The 19756-nt window shown below is 36.6% G+C and overlaps 1 protein-coding gene across 15 annotated transcripts in view; it reads right to left on the bottom strand.

Annotated features, from left to right (window-relative positions):
• The window catches only part of ZMYM2 (zinc finger MYM-type containing 2), a 92832-nt gene that overhangs the window by 41043 nt on the left and 32033 nt on the right, over positions 1 to 19756 (bottom strand). For 14 of the 15 annotated variants that reach the window (XM_061992241.1, XM_061992316.1, XM_061992326.1 and 11 more), the window contains 2 exons: positions 6637 to 6787; positions 5750 to 5865 (listed from right to left, as the gene is read on the bottom strand). The exons of the other annotated variant lie outside the window; for it this stretch is intronic. In XM_061992241.1, the coding sequence (XP_061848225.1) occupies positions 5750 to 5865; positions 6637 to 6787 (267 nt within the window). The remainder of the gene's footprint in view (positions 1 to 5749; positions 5866 to 6636; positions 6788 to 19756) is intronic. 15 annotated transcript variants of the gene reach the window in all.

Here is a 19756-nt window from a genome sequence, read left to right as displayed (position 1 = left end):
CAATGAATATATACATCACTAAAAAACAAAGTTATCTTTAAAAAGGGTTTTTCAGTTGAGGCTGTAGTGTTTAAGAATTTTGGACTTTATTTACAAACTCAGGAGCATTTCTGGCAAAAACAGAGCAGGTTAGACTTTTCTCTTAATTCCTTTACCCTTGTCATCTTAGGTTTTCCAGTCTTGGATCTTTACCAAACATTTCATAGTTTGCTTTATTTTAGTCATGAAGAAGTTCAAAGACCTATAAACATATCTTTTTGTACCCCAAACTTACCAAGGCAATAGACCAACACGTAACTTAAGCACTTGAGAATGCAAATATTAAAAGCCTTCAAGTGAGAAACACTGTACCTACTCAGTTTAAGAGAAAACTAGCTAATTGTCCCACCAGCTGGCCTCAACCACCATGGCAGGAAGGAGCTATCACTCAAACATCCATCCCCTAGCAATTAAGGGTCCTCAGACTGAGAAAAACACTATAGATTGCATGTGTAGGTATGAGAAGTTAATTCTCTAACTCAATAGTCCACTTAATGCATTTCTGAGGCACCCAGTAGACAGAGAACTCAATTTTGTAACATCTCTAGTCTTCCAGGAGGTCTTAAATGCCTGCAGAACATAGTCTCATGCACATTCCCTAGATCAACAACAAATATAGGTGTACCACACATGTGATGTTAAGACAAAATTGGAATCAATAATCATCACAGTCACTTGAATTCAAAGGACATGTTTCGTGTGTCTACACAAATGTTCCCATATCATCTGGAAAAAGATAAATATATTTAAAGACAAGTTCTCTTCAGACAGATTTGTAACTACCTTTCCACTGTGTTAAGAGTGAAAACACAAAACATTTCTATTACAGGACCCTTTTCTTCATATTCTCAGGTTACTAAGGATTCACCTACACTAAAAGAAGTTTGTGATGACACTGACTAGTGCTATAAAACCTCATATAAGCAAACCAGTACCACTGAGTGCTAGCTGGCAATGCAAACACTACCATTTTCTGCAGGTGCATTAACTATGTATCAGGAGTTTATAGATATGAAGTAGTCACACACATTATCCAGTCACAGACAGGTCTTGAGAACAAAATGCAATATACAGTAGAAAAAATATACTTCAGCACAATCTAATGGCAACATACAATACTGTAGAATTTCTCCTACTACATCCAGTAAATGTCCTTATGGTTCAGAATGGTTTGCTAGACTTTGGGTGCTCCAAGTAACGTGAGAATCACAAAGATATCTTAAGTTCAAGGTCCAATCTGCACACTTCTGTATTTTCAGGTTTCTTTACAGAGTAAACACCATGCTCAGCATATGTTGCCACCGGGGTTATGTATACACAGTCAAAGTCTTAGAAATTCTGGTCAAAACCGAAAAGAAATCAGGGAGCAAGTATATCCACCACCTCCAGATCAGGAATGAAGGAAATGTTAAACAACCAGCAGATGTCACAACTTATACAGAAACACTGATGAAAGAGGGAGAAAAGAACATTTAAATATTTTAAGTCCTTATCAAATGGAAAGTAACTCTTTTACTGGTCTCTGCAATTACTTTTAAGTATGGAACCAAAACACCCTATTATGAGGGCTATAAGTTCCAAGTAAAACTTGTTTTCTGATTTATGGCACTGTTAGCTTCTTTTATTTGTTTTCTCAACTGTTTGATGTGGTAGAAATCCAAGCCCTACATAGTCCAGGTAACTGAACAGTAAGAAAAGCTAGAGATGCAACAACAGAGTTTGAGATTTTTTTTTTTAAAGAATATTTATACCTAACTGTGGATAAGCTACAAAAAATTAAGCACTACTGCTTCCAAAACAAAACCAATGTTTTTTATCATAAATTACTAAGGTCCACTAAATATTTTTCCACAGAAATCAGTAAAGAACTGAACTCACATTACTGAAAGCTCTAAACCAAGCAGAACATGGTTGATAAACTAAACATGAGCCAACAATATGCCCTTGTGGCCAAGAAGGCCAATGGCATCCTGGGATACATCAACAAGAGTGTGGCCAGCAAGTCAAGGGAAGTTCTGCTGCCTCTCTACTCTGCCCTGGTGAGGCCTCATCGAGTCCTGTGTCCAGTTCTGGGCTCCTCAGCTCAAGAGGGACAGGGAACTGCTGGAGAGAGTCCAGCACAGGGCCACCAAGATGATCTGGGGACTGGAACATCTTTCATACAAGGAAAGGCTGCAGGAACTAGGGCTGTTTAATCTAGAGAAGAGGAAACTGAGGGGGGATCTCATTAATATTTACAAATATATAAATGGCAGGTGTCAGGAGATTGGGGAATCCCTTTTTTTCTGTTGTATCTAGTGACAGGACAAGGGGACAGAAGGGAAAGAAGTTGGAACACAAAAAGTTCCATCTAAATTTAAGGAAAAACTATTTTACTGTGAGGGTGAGGGAGCCCTGGCACAGGCTGCCCAGGGAGGGTGTGGAGTCTCCTTCTCCGGAGGATTTCAAAACCCATATGGACACATTCCTGTGTGACTTGATCTAGGTGAACCTACTTCTGCAGGGCAGTTGGACTTGATGATCTCTAGAGGTCCCTTCCAACCCTTACCACTCTATGATTCTGATACCTTTGACATAGATATTTGCATATATAATGTTCTTTTGGATATCTTAAATTCAATCAAAAATAATGATCTTTAATCTGACTTTTCATGAGCAAAAAATTATTGAAGAGCCCTTTTCAGCCTTCAATGAAACTACTTCAAAGCTGCTCTAAGCTGTGAAATTAGTAATGAACAGTAGGTAGACACAGCCTGGGACTCTTCTAGAAAGACCAGTGAAATGTAACAACTTCTGACCTGCCCCTGCTACAGCAGCATAAGCATTAGAGGGGTCATCCTTGCACAAAGCGACACACCATCAAATTGTGGAAACATTTCTGTACACATGGACAATGAAGTAGGTAGATAAGACTGTATTCAGGTTTTTTTTCTTCTAGTGGAGAAGTAATTAACTTTGAAAGAATCAAGTTATTCTTAACGTAAGAAGGAGAAGGAAATACATATGACTAATCTTTTACATACTGTCATCCACCAGGACTGTTCCACAGCAAAAATAAGGGCAATAAATTGAATGGAGACAGAAACAAACACTCCTCTTATGTTCATGCACACGCAGACCTTCCAGCCGCAGCGTGGAAGCTTCAATTATTTTTCTTATGATCAAATTTGGAAAAGCATTTCCGTGACAAGCATATTCAGTTTTCTCCACAATGCTGCAACATACTCCTCTTTTAAAATCTATGTATGTGTGTGTAAGAAAGGTGTGCATGTAAAGTACTTAAAGAACACTTACAGACAGCAATAATGATGGTGAAAGAGAAAAAAGTATTAGTGAATGACTAGAATAACCTGCTAAAAACCACTGTACTTATTCTTACATGTACTGGTCCTATAACTCTCCAGATTCAGCTATTAAAAAAATAAATAAATAAATCAAAGCTTTAGCACAAAATTTCTGAAAATTTTGCATGTTTTGCGAGATAGCCTGTACTTTAAGACACTTATAGTTGCTAACTTGAAGGCACTTCTACTATACACTCCACATTCAGAATAAATAAATTTGCAGATTATTTATCCTTAAGAGCCAAGCTCAGAGCAAGATCTTCAACTGATCCAGTAAAGATACTGATAGAAAACTTGCTTAAAACAATACAACTTTGGAACAGTTCTGTCCTTTACTCTGCCATAACATCCAAGACAAAGCATGAAAGAAGACAAGATACAGTCACACTATTCTACCATCAAGTACCAAACAAAAATCACATTAATCAAGCTATTCTCTCTCTTTTACTCTCCTCCTTACAAGGATGAATGCTCTTTCAAGCTATCTGCACAAAAGAGGATATAGTTATGGACATAAGTTGCACAATAAACAGCTCAACTGAATCTTTCAAGTATTTTAATTCATCAAAATAACAGACTGCTAGGAACAAAAGGTTATTCATACGATAAAATGACAATCAACCCTACAGTACTGTAAACAAATTGGGCATTTAAATATTCCAAACCATTTGTAAACCAAAATTTTTCCACAAGGGAGACACAGACCTGAAGTAGCAGTTATTCTGTTCTGAGAAGAGTGACCCTAACAAAGACAATGTATATGAAGAACAGGCACAGTAAGAAAAAGGGATGGATACAAGGCCAGAAAATTAAAACAAGAACTATCTTCTTCAGTAAGCAGTGAAGAATATGGAGTACAATAATGCATCAGTCATTTTTTCAAAAGTTCATTTCAGGAAGTATTGAAACTCAAATAGATTAGACATTTTCTCAATTTAGTTTCAGTGCTCACACTGTGATACATTGACCTTTCCACCTAAATATTCAATGAATGGAACAAATAAGCTGCTCTCATACCAACATCTCTTACCCAATACTAAACACACATTATTCTTCTAGACAACGAATATATAAAAACTACCAAAAGTTAGTTTGCTCAAACATCTCTCCCTGATTCTAACTGTAAGTAAGTGACAACATACATATTCTTGGCACTGAAACTGCAAAAGAAACATCAGCAAGGTCACAGTAAGATCAAAAATCCACAGCAAGCATCAGCTGGTTAAAGCATCAGCAGTTATAGTCAATAATGGTGCATATTGTTGACTTATCTGCAAATCCAAGAAGGCCAAGGCTGTATTTGTCACTCACTACCTTTATTTTTCTCACTCAATTAGCACAAAAGTTTTGTTCTGAGAGCTCTTGGGGCTGCAATCAATTGTACGACCATGCAGAATTAAATAGGTTTTGCAAGAAGTATTACAGATTTGTCATCACATTCTAACAATCTGCATCTATTTTGTTAATCAGTTCTACTGACATTTACTAAATTGGTTAGGCCAGAAGCACAGAACAGGGATACATGATGAAGGTCCTATCCAGGGTATATTAAGGAAGCAATTAAGAGACTGATTTGCTTTCCAGTTAAGAGAAAACAGCGAAGTTTAATGACAAATGGGAAAACCCTGTATGACTGTTAGCTGTTGAGTAACACACGAGGAGGCAATTATCAATGATACAGTGCACATCTGGGAGAACTGTTTCTACATACAAAAATTGAAACATTTTCTTTAAAAAAAGTTCCTTCATGACCTAGATATTAATCACTACAACCTATTTTATATATGCTTTAATGTATTAAAAATGTCTCATTTTCAATAAGCATAGCAGCCTCTTCCAATGTCTTATGCACATCCTTAGGCTTGCAACACTTTGGTTTACACATGTAATTCAAACAGTTTCATCCAAAAACATTGCAATGGCTTAGGCTCCAACTCTTCATTTCAGAGACAGTCACTATTCCCCATGACACACCTTTGTTAATACAATATTCAACAGGATAATTTTGTTACCGTATTTAGTACAAAACAGATGAAATTTGTTGATATTCAATGCAAAACAGGAAGATTCATCTCCATAAAGGGGTTGAGGTGGGAAGAAATAAGATGAGCAGAGATACTCCTTCGTATTTTCTTACAGTTTCAAGAAATGAGTTTTTGTTAGCTGATTTTTTTTTAAGACAGCAGCTAGCAGTATTATCACACAGGACTTAGGGCAAAGAAACTGTTATAAGCCAGAAGCATCTGCTATGTTAATTATAACTCAAACATGTATATACAAGCAAGTTAGTTTAATATGCAAATACTTAACACAAACACAGGCAACACAAATATTTAGGGAGGAAAAGACTTAACACAACAGCTAACCTGAAATTTAGCTACACAACTGGAACTGCAAAAGTTGTACAGTTTTCCATCAGGCATTGTGGCGTGATATTGAGGTAAAGAGTTTCGTTTACAAAAGTGGCAAATAATTCCCATACCTAAAAGAAAAACGTAGTTTACAAACAAAATAAACACAAAATAGTAACATAAAAAAAAAGGTTTCTGGATTACAGGTCAGTTCTTCCCACCATTTCAATATAAAAAGCTAAGATTTGTCTGTTTTCCAGTCAGTTTCTACAAGTCACATAAAACAAAAGACATTGCAGAGGTTTTGCTGCATTCTTCCATTAAAGATCAGCATTAAATATGAAGTTACACCTACAAAATTAACTAGAGCACATTCAACTTTGAGTTTGCTGAACTGTGATCTATGCCTGCTTTGCATATTGAAGAACACACATTTTGAGTTATCTACCAGTTCCTTTCACCCAGATTAAAAATTTTACTTAGAGAATACTATATTCATTTTAACTACCTCTATCCTTGTCCAGTTGCTTCTTGAGGAGATAAAATGGGGTGAGGTTGGACCATGGAGTATTAATTCATATGCATGAAATCTGCACTATCATTCTGTGACACAGAGCACATGATCTCTCAACGTGTTTTACCCAGAATCCTTAAGATAGCTGAAAACTTGTCTGACATCAAGCAAAAAAGCCAGTGGGAAAAAACGACCTCTCATGGGTTTATTTATTCATGTGGAATGTAAGATTTTATTTATTTTTTCTTTTTTTTTAAAGTCTTACAACTATATAAAGACACACCTGCATAGGTTCATTCTAAAACAAAACCACCCACCACAGTGTTTGAATTGTATTTTAAAAGTCTGTTCTTATCTATGACGAAAATCCATCATCCTTTTCACTTACTTTGTGATTTTGCATATTTTGATTTGTGTGTGTTCATGCATGCAGTTGAGCAGTATGGCTCCATATATCCATTAGGTCCTATGCACTGAGTCATGTCAAAAAACCTGCACTGAGCTCTGCAGCCAGTACAAGATGTTAATTTGCCATATTTCTAAAACATAAAACAAAGCAAAACAATGAATTAGTTAAAACTATGTTTTGGCTTTTGGTTTTAAATTATGGTGCAACACAGAGGAAAACTTATTTATTTATTTATTTCTGCAATTTGCTGCCCCCATCAGAACCTTCCCTTATTAACTAACTCTCACAATCATCCTCTCAAGAACATTCAGCACTCTTACTCCTGCAGGGGAAGCTGGCTAAAACTAAACTTCTGTATAAAGACAAAACACAAACACATACCTCTCAAAAAAAACCCAACCAACCAAACATCTCAAATTCCACCAGCTGCAAATTGTGAACTGAGGTAAGAACATACAGCAGATTGTGCCGAGTTGGAGAGTGTGAAACAACTCCATCCCTCTCTCCTTTTTGATGAGGCAACGGTTGTAAGAAAGAGGAGGCTGGCCCACCTAATGGTGCTAAACTGTGAAAAATAATTGTACTCTCCAAATGATAACACCCTTAATATTAATCAAGCATGAGTTACACTCCGCAGTTTCACGGTAAAAGCACTGTTGGGAAAGCCTCTAACTTCTCAACTCTTCTAGTTTAGTCCTCCAGGCAGGCAGATCACACTGCACAGTTCTTATGCTCCTCACTGGATCCAGTGAGGAACCATAACTCCATAAACCCAGTAACAGACTCAATGCTGACATCTCTCAACACAGCAGCCAATCAATCAACAGTTTTCACAGGAGGGAACAAATGTTCTATAAAAAGCACAGAAAAGTCCTGCCAAGCAGAAACACCAATGACACAGTCAACACAAAATCAATAGTTCTGATCTGCTACATGTGTTACATAGTTGCCTAACACTGAAAAATTCTCTCAAGCACAATAAAGCAACTTCCAAAGGAAAAAAATGTCAAGACATCTTCACTGACCACAAAAACAGCACCATGGTTTTGACAGTGATCACAGAGAATTTCTAACCTGAATGAGTCTCCTATCTGACTTTCCTATCCTTATTGAGTATTAGAAAATACCCTACTGACACTTAAGATTTCTTCCCTTCTGTTGAGTAATGATGCTTCACAGGTTCTTCAATTTGCTCAGAGTAACAGAAGCTTCATTGGATATCTTTGCTCTCCCAATCTTTAGCTATCTACATTTGAGAACTAGCTAAATCCAGTCTTAACAGCCAGAGAAGAAACTTACAGTTTTATAACAGGTATTATCTTCCTTATGTTAAAAAATGCACATAAAAATATGCAAATACAAGACTGCCACAAATTGGGTGCAGCACATTGTAGAGACTAGTAAAATTTCAGAATATCACACAACTCCACAATCTCCACAAGCTGCTTTGATGAAACTTTTGCTGTAGATTTCCTCCAAAAAGGATTACATATCAAGACATCTAGCTCCTACCTAGATAAGAGAATTTTATAAAATTCCAGGATCCTTTCTTCCCATCTTAATTTGTTTCTGTTTACCTTTAAAATGTTATCCAGCACCTAATAATCCTCCTAATCAGCCACAACGACAAATTTCACATTTAGTACAAAGACTAAGATGAAGCAATTTTACTGTTCTGTGAGTTGGACCTCTTCTGCCAATACACATTCACCTCTCCCAACAGGCTAATAGACAACAGTAAGGTATCAAGACTACTTCAAGACATATTACCAGTGAGAATTTAAGAGGCCACAATTTACGAAGGACTGGACTTCTTCGAACAACCTTAACAGACAACAACCATCAAAAAATCTGCATGCACAAATAGCCTTGGTACCTCTAGACAAACTAAAAAGTAAATCTGAAACCACTGATGTAAATACACTGACCAAAAGCTTAAAGAATATCCAGGAGTACAATCAGAAAATACTACGTAGGTAAGTGGAAGTTTTCACAGGTTCTAGGTCTAAAACAAATAAAAAATCAAACTGAGGCCATGATGATGTCAAGAGATTGCATGATGGAAATACAGGGTATAATAAATGAATTTATAGTAAGCAGATCAGAGCATAATCAGAAAGGATTCACTGTGTCAACAGACCACATGTTTTGACAAAAATCCCTTGAAAGTAGAAATAGCTTTTGCTAACCAGCTTCACAAACACCTCATTATTTAACTGGTGTCAAGAAAGGATCATGCACACAAAGCACAGTGCAGCAGCACGTCCATCATTTTGAACATTCTTACAGTACTGAAGCTGTTTACTGATTTCATCCTAGACCTTTCAGACTTAAAAGCAGCAAGAATCTCTGTGTAGCAATAACCAAGCAAATCTATATCTAAATTATGAAGACCACAAAGAACATCAATTTTAAAAACACAGATCAAAGATACAGATGATTCCATGAGTAGAGACAAACGTATAACAACAAAAACCTCACTTCACTCTTACTACAGCAACTAAGGAGCATTTCTGCAGTATTAGAAGTTTAAACATGTTGTTACACAAGTGAAGGAGACAGGACGCTGGTAAAGAAAAAAAATGTAAGGGCCTGAAACCTCTTCAAATTTATTGCTCTCAAAACCTCCCTAAGCAGCAAGTTAAACTTTTTAACTGCATTTTTATTACTCTTGCCAGTCTTCTCCAACCTTGTAAGTCTGAATACTAAAGCCATTCAAAAACGAAGGACGAAAGCCAAAAATTACAATACTATTCTGAAAAAAAAAATAAATCAAAGCATATATGAAAGTATTGATCAATCAGCATTTTTGTTTCTCTCAAACAGTTACTTTCAAAACATTTAACTTCAAGGCTTTCCTCCACTAACAACACTGCAGAACCTCGTGATGTACTATCCCATAGGTTTTCAGACAGGTCCAAACCAAGAATTTTCCCTCATTCTTTCAGCCAACAGGTACCACACAACCACTTGCACACTCCTCCCTCACCCCCACAGTGGGATGGGGAGGAGAATCAGGAAAAACCAAAACTCATCTTTTGAGATAAGTGTAATAGCTAAAATGAAGTAATAACAACAATATTGTTAATGGTAATGAAAAGGAATATGTCAAAGAGAAACAAAACTCAAGAAAAGACAAATGACGCCCAATACAACCGCTTGTCACCCACTGACTGATGCCTAAGCAGCAACCTGTCTCTCCCTACCAACTCCCCACCCAGTTTATATACTGGGCACGATATCCTATGGTATGGCATAGCCCTTTGGCTAGCTGAGGTCAGCTGTGTGGCAATGCTTGCTCCCAGCTTCTTGTGCACGTCCTCACTCACAGAGCATGGGAAACTGAGCAGTCCTTCACTTAGGATAAGCACTACTTAGAAAAGTAAAACTAAATCCCAAATACATCCCTGTATCAGCTACAATGGGGATAATTAACTCTATCCCAGTCAAAACTCAGACCATGTCAAATTTCCAGATGAGACTCTAATCTCAAAGTTCTTGGGTAACTTACATTTCTACTCTCACATTCATCACGTTATCTTACATCTCTAGGAACCTACAGTATTAATTTAATTCTGTAGAAAAAGTAACATTTTAGAATCCTTTCCCTACTAGTACCCTTCTAGCTGAGATAAACCAATGGAAGATTGACCAAAACAAAGGCGCACTACAGCAATACACAGGGTCAAAAGCATTCTTACGAGATAAGGATTTTTAGCCTGGAAACAAGATAACTTCAGAGGATAATAACAGAACCAAAAATGGGATAATATGAGGCAATATGGATCAACTGTTCATTGTCTTTTCTAATATTAACAACTGTGGGAAATCACATGAATGTCAACAGACGTTTCAAAACAAACAATAGGAAGCACCTCTTCACATAACAGCAGTTCAGCAGAACTTCTTACTGAAGAGTGTCATGCATGGAAACACTGCTTATATATCTTCACAAGGAAACTGGACAAGCACTAATTAAAGAGATTCACTAAAAATAGCATACAGGAACACTGCATAAAGTTCAAAAGATCCTCTGACCTCTACAGAGTCAGAAGCTAAGAGAATGCTCAGGGGAAAATATGCTAAGTATCTGCTCTGTTCTTACTCTTCCCTTAATGCCCAGCTACATACAAATGAAGGAGCCTCAGTCTTTGATCTCAACCAGAATAGCTCTTCTCATGTTGCTACTACACATTTTTCTTTAATTATTTTAACTATCCTCAAGGAAAAATGGGTGTTCAGAAAAGAAACTCAAGAAACTATAAAGCTGTGTCAATACTGTTGGTACATCATAGCAGGGGAAAAAAGAACAAACTTCACTGGTAGGGGAAAAAAAAAAAAAAAAAAAAACACACACACCAAAATTTTCACTCAGGGGAAACAAAAAAAAGTCACCATCAAACAAAAAGTTCCTGACTATTTTAAAAAAATTATTGCTTCATTCTTGGTTTCAGAAGTACAGACTCACAACCATGTAGATTGGAGGGGACCTCCAGAGATCAAACACAACACGCTTCTCGAAGCAGGTCCTGAGCTAGTTACTCAGGATCTTGTCCAGTCAAATATGAGCATCTCCAAGGATACACATCTCAAAAATCTCTCTGGAGGATTTCACTGCACTCACAGAAAAAGCTTTACCTTTTATCAAAAGTAAGTTTCCCTTTGTTTTCAAGCTGTGTCTGTTGCCTCTCATCCTTCCACTGTGAACTTCTTAGAAAGGTCCAACTGTATCTTCTCTATTCTCTCCCATTAAATATGTATTAGACATGCTGAACTGAAGATATATACATAGCAGTGTTTTCTAGGTGCATTATGCCACCTTCTTACATAAAAAAAATTATCCGAAAGCCATGTTTCACGGCCAATTAAATGGAAATTCAAACCATGAGTAGAACTTGAAGTAGTTATGAGGATATACATGGACTAAGAGAATCAACTCAGTAATGTGCCAAGAGACAAACTATGCAACTCCATAGGAAAACCCATCACCTGTTAAGACTCTTGTAAAGACAGAAGTAGAAATATTAGCAGTAAGGTTGTTTTGTTTACTAAGTCACTGAAAACATTGGGATACAGAGATGCCTCTGAAAATCACACATCTCTAATCCCGTTTTATGAGTCCTTTATGAGTTTCCTTAGCTTTACAGGAAGAATAGAATAGAAGGACACTCTCCAGTCCCAAAGCCAAGAGAATCTTTGAAAGCTGATGACTCCAACTGTGAATACTTCACTACCTCACCTTTCAAAGGAAATATTACAAGCATCTCCCAGTTTAGGGAGTCTTGAATACTTAAAAATAGATAATTACTTGAAATTCAACCTGTATACACAAAACCTCCCATGATCTATTCACTGAGTGAAGACCAAATCCCTGCTGACTACCTTCAATTTACTCTTTTCAGTAAGATCAAAATTTAACACCACATCAGGCTTATCAGTATCTGTGCCCAGTATTAGTGCACCCCCTTTAGCTTTGTCAAGGTTGAACAAACTAAGGTCTCCCAAGCCTATCATCCAATGTCACATGCTTCAGCCCTCTAAACATCTTGGTAGCTCTCCAATGAACTTGCATCAACATATTTCTTTGTGTGGAATCCAAACCTGGACAGTGCTCCAGGTGCAGTCTCAGAAGTGCAGGAAGATGGAGGTGTGGGCACAAAACGGAAAGTCCTCAACCTGCAGGCTACACTGTTGCTAATACAGCAAGAAAGTGCCCAGAGAGGGTGCAGAGTACCTGTCCTTCAAAACTTAAGTGGCCATGGTCCTGGATTAACTGCTCCAGTTGACCCTGCTTGAGCACAAGGCTGTACAATATAATCTCCAGAGGCTTCTTCCAACCTCAAGCATTCTGCTACACAACCCAGCATACAGCTGGCTATCTCTGCTGAAAAGACACACTGCTCTCTCCTTTTCGACTTGTTCATCAAGACACCCAAGTCTTTCTCCAAAGCTGCTTTCTTGGCAGTTATCTCCACTTCAGATAAGTACTGGCTTCCTCTTGTGTTCCCCATGATATTTCAATGGCAGGCAAAGCAATTATAGACAAAAAATCTGCACATTAAACTAGTCTCATCCTCTTCAAAGATGGAATTAACTCAGAACCAATCCACAACGGAAAGTATCAAGCACTTTCCTTCCATGCATCACTTCTGGTGAATTCAGATTCACAGTGTTCTATGAGAACATATACAAGTTTAGGGCCTCAATTTTTAAGGAAAATGTTAAGTAAAAAACATTGCTATCAAATTAGTTTAAAAAAGTATCAATTAGATTATTCAATTTTAAAAAGAAAAGTTAATGCAGAAGCAAAATTTCTATAGAATAATGACCCAGTGCCCTCTGAGGGGAAGCTTTAAGCAAAGAAATCTGATTATATCTCACCCTCACCACTCCACCAAAGTTTTGCATCGAGATGACCTATCACATGTTCCAAAGCATGAAGTCTAAGGTAAATGCAGAAGCTGGAGTATTCTTCTGTTCTTATTATATTTGATTCTGAACTCACTCATTCTTTCATGACTTGTTTGCATACCCTACTAGAGTCTAAATTTTAGAACTGAGGTGTACTACATGTTAAGTATCTCATTACAGATAACTGAAAAAAGAACTATTATAATCCTTCACTTTATTTGAAAATTCTTAGGAGTTACTAGTTATATACACACTTGAAATCTTCACTCTTTCCGCTAGGACAGCTTTAAATTCAGAATGGTAACCACAAGAGTTGCTATCAAGATGCAAGTCAAGAGAGATGAATGGGATATACTCCAGAAATAAAAGTATTGTTGCAACAGAAATCCATATTCCCAGAAATAAGAGAAAATTCACTTGGAAAGTTTCTGAGGAAGTTTTATTCTTTACATTATCAGCATCAATCACTTCAGAAGGAATCTTGATCTTCCTTTATATTTTACTGAAAGGATCACGAAAGCTGATGTCTTGAGCTTTTCTTGCACACATTCTGAAAAAAGGTCCAGAATAAATTTCAGATCAATATTGTAATTTTCTGGTATTTTAGAGCTAGAATCTTCTGGCTATAAGAATATTTCAATAAAGCTACTAATGCCTTGAATCAAGGCATCTGGGCTACAGACTTTTATTCTTGACTGAAAAAAAACAGTATGCTTCAAGTGCCTTCAGAAGGAGAGCAGGATGAAAAACATGCCCGCAGTGTAACAACATTCCTGCTACAAAACTTCTCCAGTGCAAGAGCCAATCAATCGAGAACACCAGAAAACCAGCAGGTTGCCCCAACACTATCTAGTAGCCCAAAGATCGTTTTCCATTGAAAGAAATGCTTTGCTGTTAAACTCCTATGGCTCATGGTAAAACAAGATCAGTACATACTTGTCAGTGTTGGCAAACTTTTCTCTGGCAGTTAGAGTAACAGTTTTGGATTAGAAATACCATGAATATGAGGAAAACTTCTAGAAAAAGAGTATTCTGAGACAAACACAGTCAATCTGTGTTCAAAAAGAAACAAAAAGGAGAAAGAAAATATGATTTTTTTCTGTAAGTAGAAAAGCAGAGATATTCTCTACATGGAATTCTACAGCAGTGATTCATTAGTAAGGCAATCAAGAACAGAGCAGCTAAACTACTTTAATCATCTCTCCCTAAGAAAAGTAACTGTAAACTCTTCTCTGCTCCAACAAAAAATAGATTAAAATTATTAACACCTCAAGAGCATTTGCCCAAGTCTTAAGAGCAAAAGCTGAAGTAATTGCTCTTGTGGTGCTTGAACACCAAGTGATTTGTGTTTACGTTCCATCAGTCAAATGAATAACTTGTCCAGTAACTTTTCTTTGGCACCTCCAACTGCCAGTACTCCCTCCTTTTGACAGTTCTGTTTCCACTCTCAAGACACTTGCCTCTGTGCCTTCAAGAAAAGTAGACTTGAAAACCCTTGCCTCAAAACCAAATTCTGTTTGCACTAATTGAATGCTTCTGCTGTTTGTTTTGCCTTTTCTCCCTCTTCCCTTCAACCTTGTGCAATTATTGCAGGTGTAGCAGTGCACAAATATGGTTACATCCATTCTAACTTCAATATCTAGTCATATCACCTCCTTGCTTCCTCTTAAGTTTCCTGTGCTCACACACTGATCACATCACAAAATTTTGATTGCCGTTCAAAATTCTTCTTCTTCAGAATTATAGCTGTTTTTAAGTCAAATAGGTACATCAGAGACCTTATCTTCTGTAATTTCAACAAAATAACATCTCGGATATTTACTATGAATGACATTCAGGTGCCCAAGGATGCTGATTATATCGTTTTTACTCAAGACTAGCAAATACTAGTCAAAGACAAACATTTGAAGCAGAAACAGCAAAATAAATGGTTCCAGTAAACACGAGTAAATAAATGCAGACAAAAAAAGGTAGAACAACAGGGTAGTTTCTAGGATTTTACTTGTCTCACAGACACAAGAAACTGAAGGCATAAATACCAAGACGCCTCAAAAAACCTCAACATCACTAAAGCAAGAAGAAAGGAAAACTGATTATTTCTTGGTTGACAGTCTTCTGACATTCAACCATGGAGTAAATAGATGGAGTAAAAAGCATCTAGCTATCTTCATCTGCAGAAGTGCACACAGTATCAGATGTAAGTATTATCATACCAAACTAAGTATTAGCTGAAGTGAGGCAGAAATGGTTTACCATATGAGCAGACTCCACTGTTAAATCACAGTTTGAACTGCCTGAAACCACAGAACTTCTGAAGAGAAGTGACAAGAAAATAAAACAAAAAAGAGAAGTCAGTGTTCTACTATTTCAATTTAAAGGGGATGTTCAATTCTCATTAATTCATGGTTTAGTCAACATGAATTACTCTAGAAACCGATGCTAGGAAATGAAAGTTTACAAAGCAGTAACAACAGATTTTGTAGTTAACTGTACTACTAATTAAAAAAAAAAAGCATAGAAAAAGAACAAACTTTGCATGGGAGAAGGTGAAGCTGAAAATCCTAGATGCTTCCACTGAAGTATTATGTGAACAAAAAAGCCTATTCACAGCATTCTCTGACATTTCAACAAGTAGGTAACAGTGTATTTTGAGACTAAATATAAAATCTACATCAGCAGTGAATCCTAAGTTGCAGAAGTGATATGTCTATTACGGTAGACAATGAAGGCTCCTAAATCCCTGCACACAAATAAAGTAGATGAAATGAATTTTAAGAGTTTCACAAAAGCGGTTGTTTGGCAAGAAGCAGAACTCAAAACAAGGAAACACAACTGCCTAGGCTGGGATTTTTCTGTTGCTTGTAAGTGAATAGCTTCGGGATGGCACAGCTTGGTTAGTCCTGAAGCCTGCTCAGTAGTAAATCTTCACCTAACCAAGGAAGTCAATAGAAAGTACTTTCATGCAGTACTGAAGGAAAATTTTCACTAGGTGAAAAGATACTGTAAGCAACCTCTCCAACTAGGAAAGTAATCATTTTTCTTGCATTCATCCCATAGTCACTTGGTTCCAGAACTATTAAGAACTTTAAGGAAAAATAGCTAGAGCTCCTTCCCTCCTTTTTGACAGGACCTGAAGAGCATCACTTTTAAGAAGCATTCAAAGCAAGTGAACCTCAGGTCACGTTCTAACAAGAATTTCAGTTACGCAAGCAAGCAAAAAAAAAGTAAAGGAACATTTTAAATTAACAAAGCGTCAAATGCTGTCATGGCAGAATCAAGAGCACCATGGCCTGATCAGGCCTGTAAGACAAACAGTTAAAAACCCCTAATTTTATAATTAAACACAGAGTCCAGTTTATCTTAGTTGAAAAGATGAAAACTGAACATACAATTGGTTGTACAAGCCAAGTCAAAGAACTCATTTGTTCAGGCAAAGGTTGTCAAGCCTGTACCCAAATCCAGCAAACCAGGACACAAACAACATCACAACTGCCTTGAAAAGGAACTCAACTTCTTTTGTAGACAGTAAATATGTAATAGTATCAGAAACAAACATTCAAAGCATATATGTGTGTGCTTTTGGTTAATATGTATTTATCACAAGCATATTTACAGTCTGTTTCCATTTGTTGTATGGATATTATTTTTTCATAGAATAACAGAATGGTAGGAATTGGAAGGGACCTTTAGAGATCATCTAGTCCAACCGCCCTGCTAAAGCAGGTCCACCTATATCAGGTCACACAGGAACACGTCCAGGTGAGTTTTGAAAAACTCCAGAAAAGGAGACTCCACTCCCTCCCTGGGCAGCCTGTGCCAGGGCTCCCTCATCCTCACAGTAAAATAGTTTTTCCTTATGTTTAAATGCAGCTTTCTGTGTTCCAGCTTTGAATTTTTAAATGAATCCCTGCAGTAATTTTAAAAACAGTTCTCACTTCAATTATATGAAATGCCTACTTAAAGAAATAAAATATTTCAGCATTTGCAAAATTACATAGACAATTTAGTCACCTCCTTGTCAGATATGGCCTCATTCTCTTCTTCTAGTGGTGTTTTTTTGTTGCATTTGTGTTTAGCATCACTGGTCAGCATGTGAAGAGTCTGAATCTCAGTGCAATAAGTAAAGAATTTATGATCTAGTAGTTGACATTTTGTTTTTTTAAACCCGAAGACTTCAAATGAGGGTTTTGTTCTGACATTTCGTGAAAGTTTTCACAGTGATTTCATTTTTGGAGAAAGTATTTTTTTAAAAAAAAGCTTGACTTGCACTTAGCTGTCTCCATGAATGGCTGTCGTGCCATCAGGAAGTTAATATGCTCTTGTGTATAACCACAGTGAGCATTAGCTAGGTTACATCTACTTATTTTTGTTTAATTCTTACACTATTTATGAATCTATTTATTTTTCATTATCTTTAACATGACAGAAACTTAACCTCTGTCTGTAATTACTTTAGTTTTACACACGGAAGAACACAAAACACAGGATGCAATATTCAAAGATTATTTGTGTCTTGGTTTTAAAGCATCATCACCTTGAAAGATTACTTAAGTCACTCCAGAAAAAAATCTACTCCCCACCCCATTAGTAAGACTGTTTCTTATTCCCACCACCAGTCTAAAGCAGAAGAAATTGTAGCCGATTAATTTATTTGCACTTGGTGGCCATTCCAAGAGCCACAGTGTTATTTTTATTATCCACAATTGTAATTTTTCCATTCCAGGAATAAAAAAAAGTGTCCATAATTATTGAAAATTAATCATTCAAATCAGTGTAATATTTATTCAAAAAATAGGGATGAAGAATATAGATAGGTACAAGTAATAAAAAAACAGTTATCATTTATTACTACTACAAATGTATAGCATATTGATAGGTGTATGACATTTACAATATAAATTGCTTAACACAAAGCTTATACCAGTAAGACCTACGTATTTTACAACTGTCTGTAAGAAAACATTTACTAAAACTGTTACGTGACACAATCAGTTGTACAACACAATGCTGTGATCAAACGATACATCGACTCCTCCTGTATTATAGATTCCATTTTGTTTATTTCAGGATCTAGTAGTCACACTCCCATATTTTCTCCTTCACCAGGAGCTAATAGAAATTTTCCAGGAAAACGCTGTTATAATTGAAGAAAGTAACCTACAATTTACCAGCTGTGGCCCAATGAGTTATCAGTGATATTTTTCTGAAGTCTAAATTCCCTAAGAACACAATTCCTTGAAAATAGTTTAAAAAAACCCCCAACAAGCTCTTAATGCAAATAGAAGTACAAACCTAAACAAATCCTACTACACAACAACATATTCTCAAATATTTGTGTCCTGAGAAACTTAAGACATCTAAAATACACACTAAAGAAACTCCCAATTTCAGTTACTCTTAATATCAAAAATACCCCAAAGCCCTCAAACTCCAGGAGCATTTGAAACCTACCAGTTAAGAATGACAATCACCACTCCAAATCAGATGCACAGAAACACTTGAATTAAGCTTCTCACAGCCTATTACAGTTCCCCAGTATCAAATATTTCCACAAAACAATTAAGAACTTGCTTGAGTAAAGTCTGCCATCAGAACTGAATGCACCAAAACAATGTGTCTCAGTTTTAAGGGATCCTCACAATAATGCACAATGCCCAACACTACTTGTGAAGATTCCTGGTAATGCAAACTGCTCCTCCTCCCCAAGTAAAACCAGAACATCCTACTTGCTACCCATACCCTCTCATTCTCAAATACACATCTGAACACAAAATACAACAATACCTGAACAAGTAAGAGTACAGTGTGTAACATGAGTCAAGTACAGATTTATCATTCAGCCTCTCAAAATTCCACGTTCATTTCTTAATTCCATGTGCAGTGTACGTTATACTGGTTGTGTGGGAGTGTCTCAAGTTCAAAGTTAATCTCATGCCTTTTTGTTTCTTCCAGAGATAGTATTCAACGTTTCTTCAAGTCTTTCCATGGCTTCTGGGCATGCCTACGTTTTTAGTATCTTGGAAACCTATCCTGTCCCTTTTGGTTTAGCTGTGACAAAAGAATAACGCTTATGTTATGCTTTCAGTTACGCTGTTTACATATGCACCTTCCTAGATGTGCTGTTTGCACACTGCATATACACAAGAATAGCCATCCCCAAAAGCATCAAAGCTGAACGTCCAAAGAGAAAAATATAAACATATATGACATAACATTAAAGAAATGGTAAATTTTCAGCACTGCACTCCCTTTTCTCTTGGATCATTGGTTAAGAACGGAAAGAGATGAAGAAAGAATCCAAAGCAACATGTAGCACTGGAACCACTGACATATTTAAATGTGAACTTGAAAATTGCATAAGGAAACTTCTTGCTAGTAAAACAGTACTTTCACATTTCATAATACTATCTTCCAAACTCAGAGCAGAATGTACCAAGCAGAAAAATATTTTGAAAAAATATCTCCAAATTGCATACCCTCCACAAAATACTGAATATTTCAGAGCTATCCCGTTGTATCATGAAAACTGTGATTAATGTTTATTCTAGACATCACTAGCAACAGTTCAGAGATAAGCTGGCTCTGTAATATGCAAGGGACATCTCTATCAGATTTCTTGATTTGGAATTATTCCTAACCACAACAATTATTACTACCTGAAGATTTTTTTTTTTTGAGTAAAGAAAGT

The sequence above is a fragment of the Colius striatus genome, chromosome 1 (genome assembly GCF_028858725.1).
Source record: "Colius striatus isolate bColStr4 chromosome 1, bColStr4.1.hap1, whole genome shotgun sequence".
Classification (NCBI taxonomy): Eukaryota; Metazoa; Chordata; class Aves; order Coliiformes; family Coliidae; genus Colius; species Colius striatus.
This window is presented reverse-complemented; position numbering and strand designations above follow the sequence as displayed.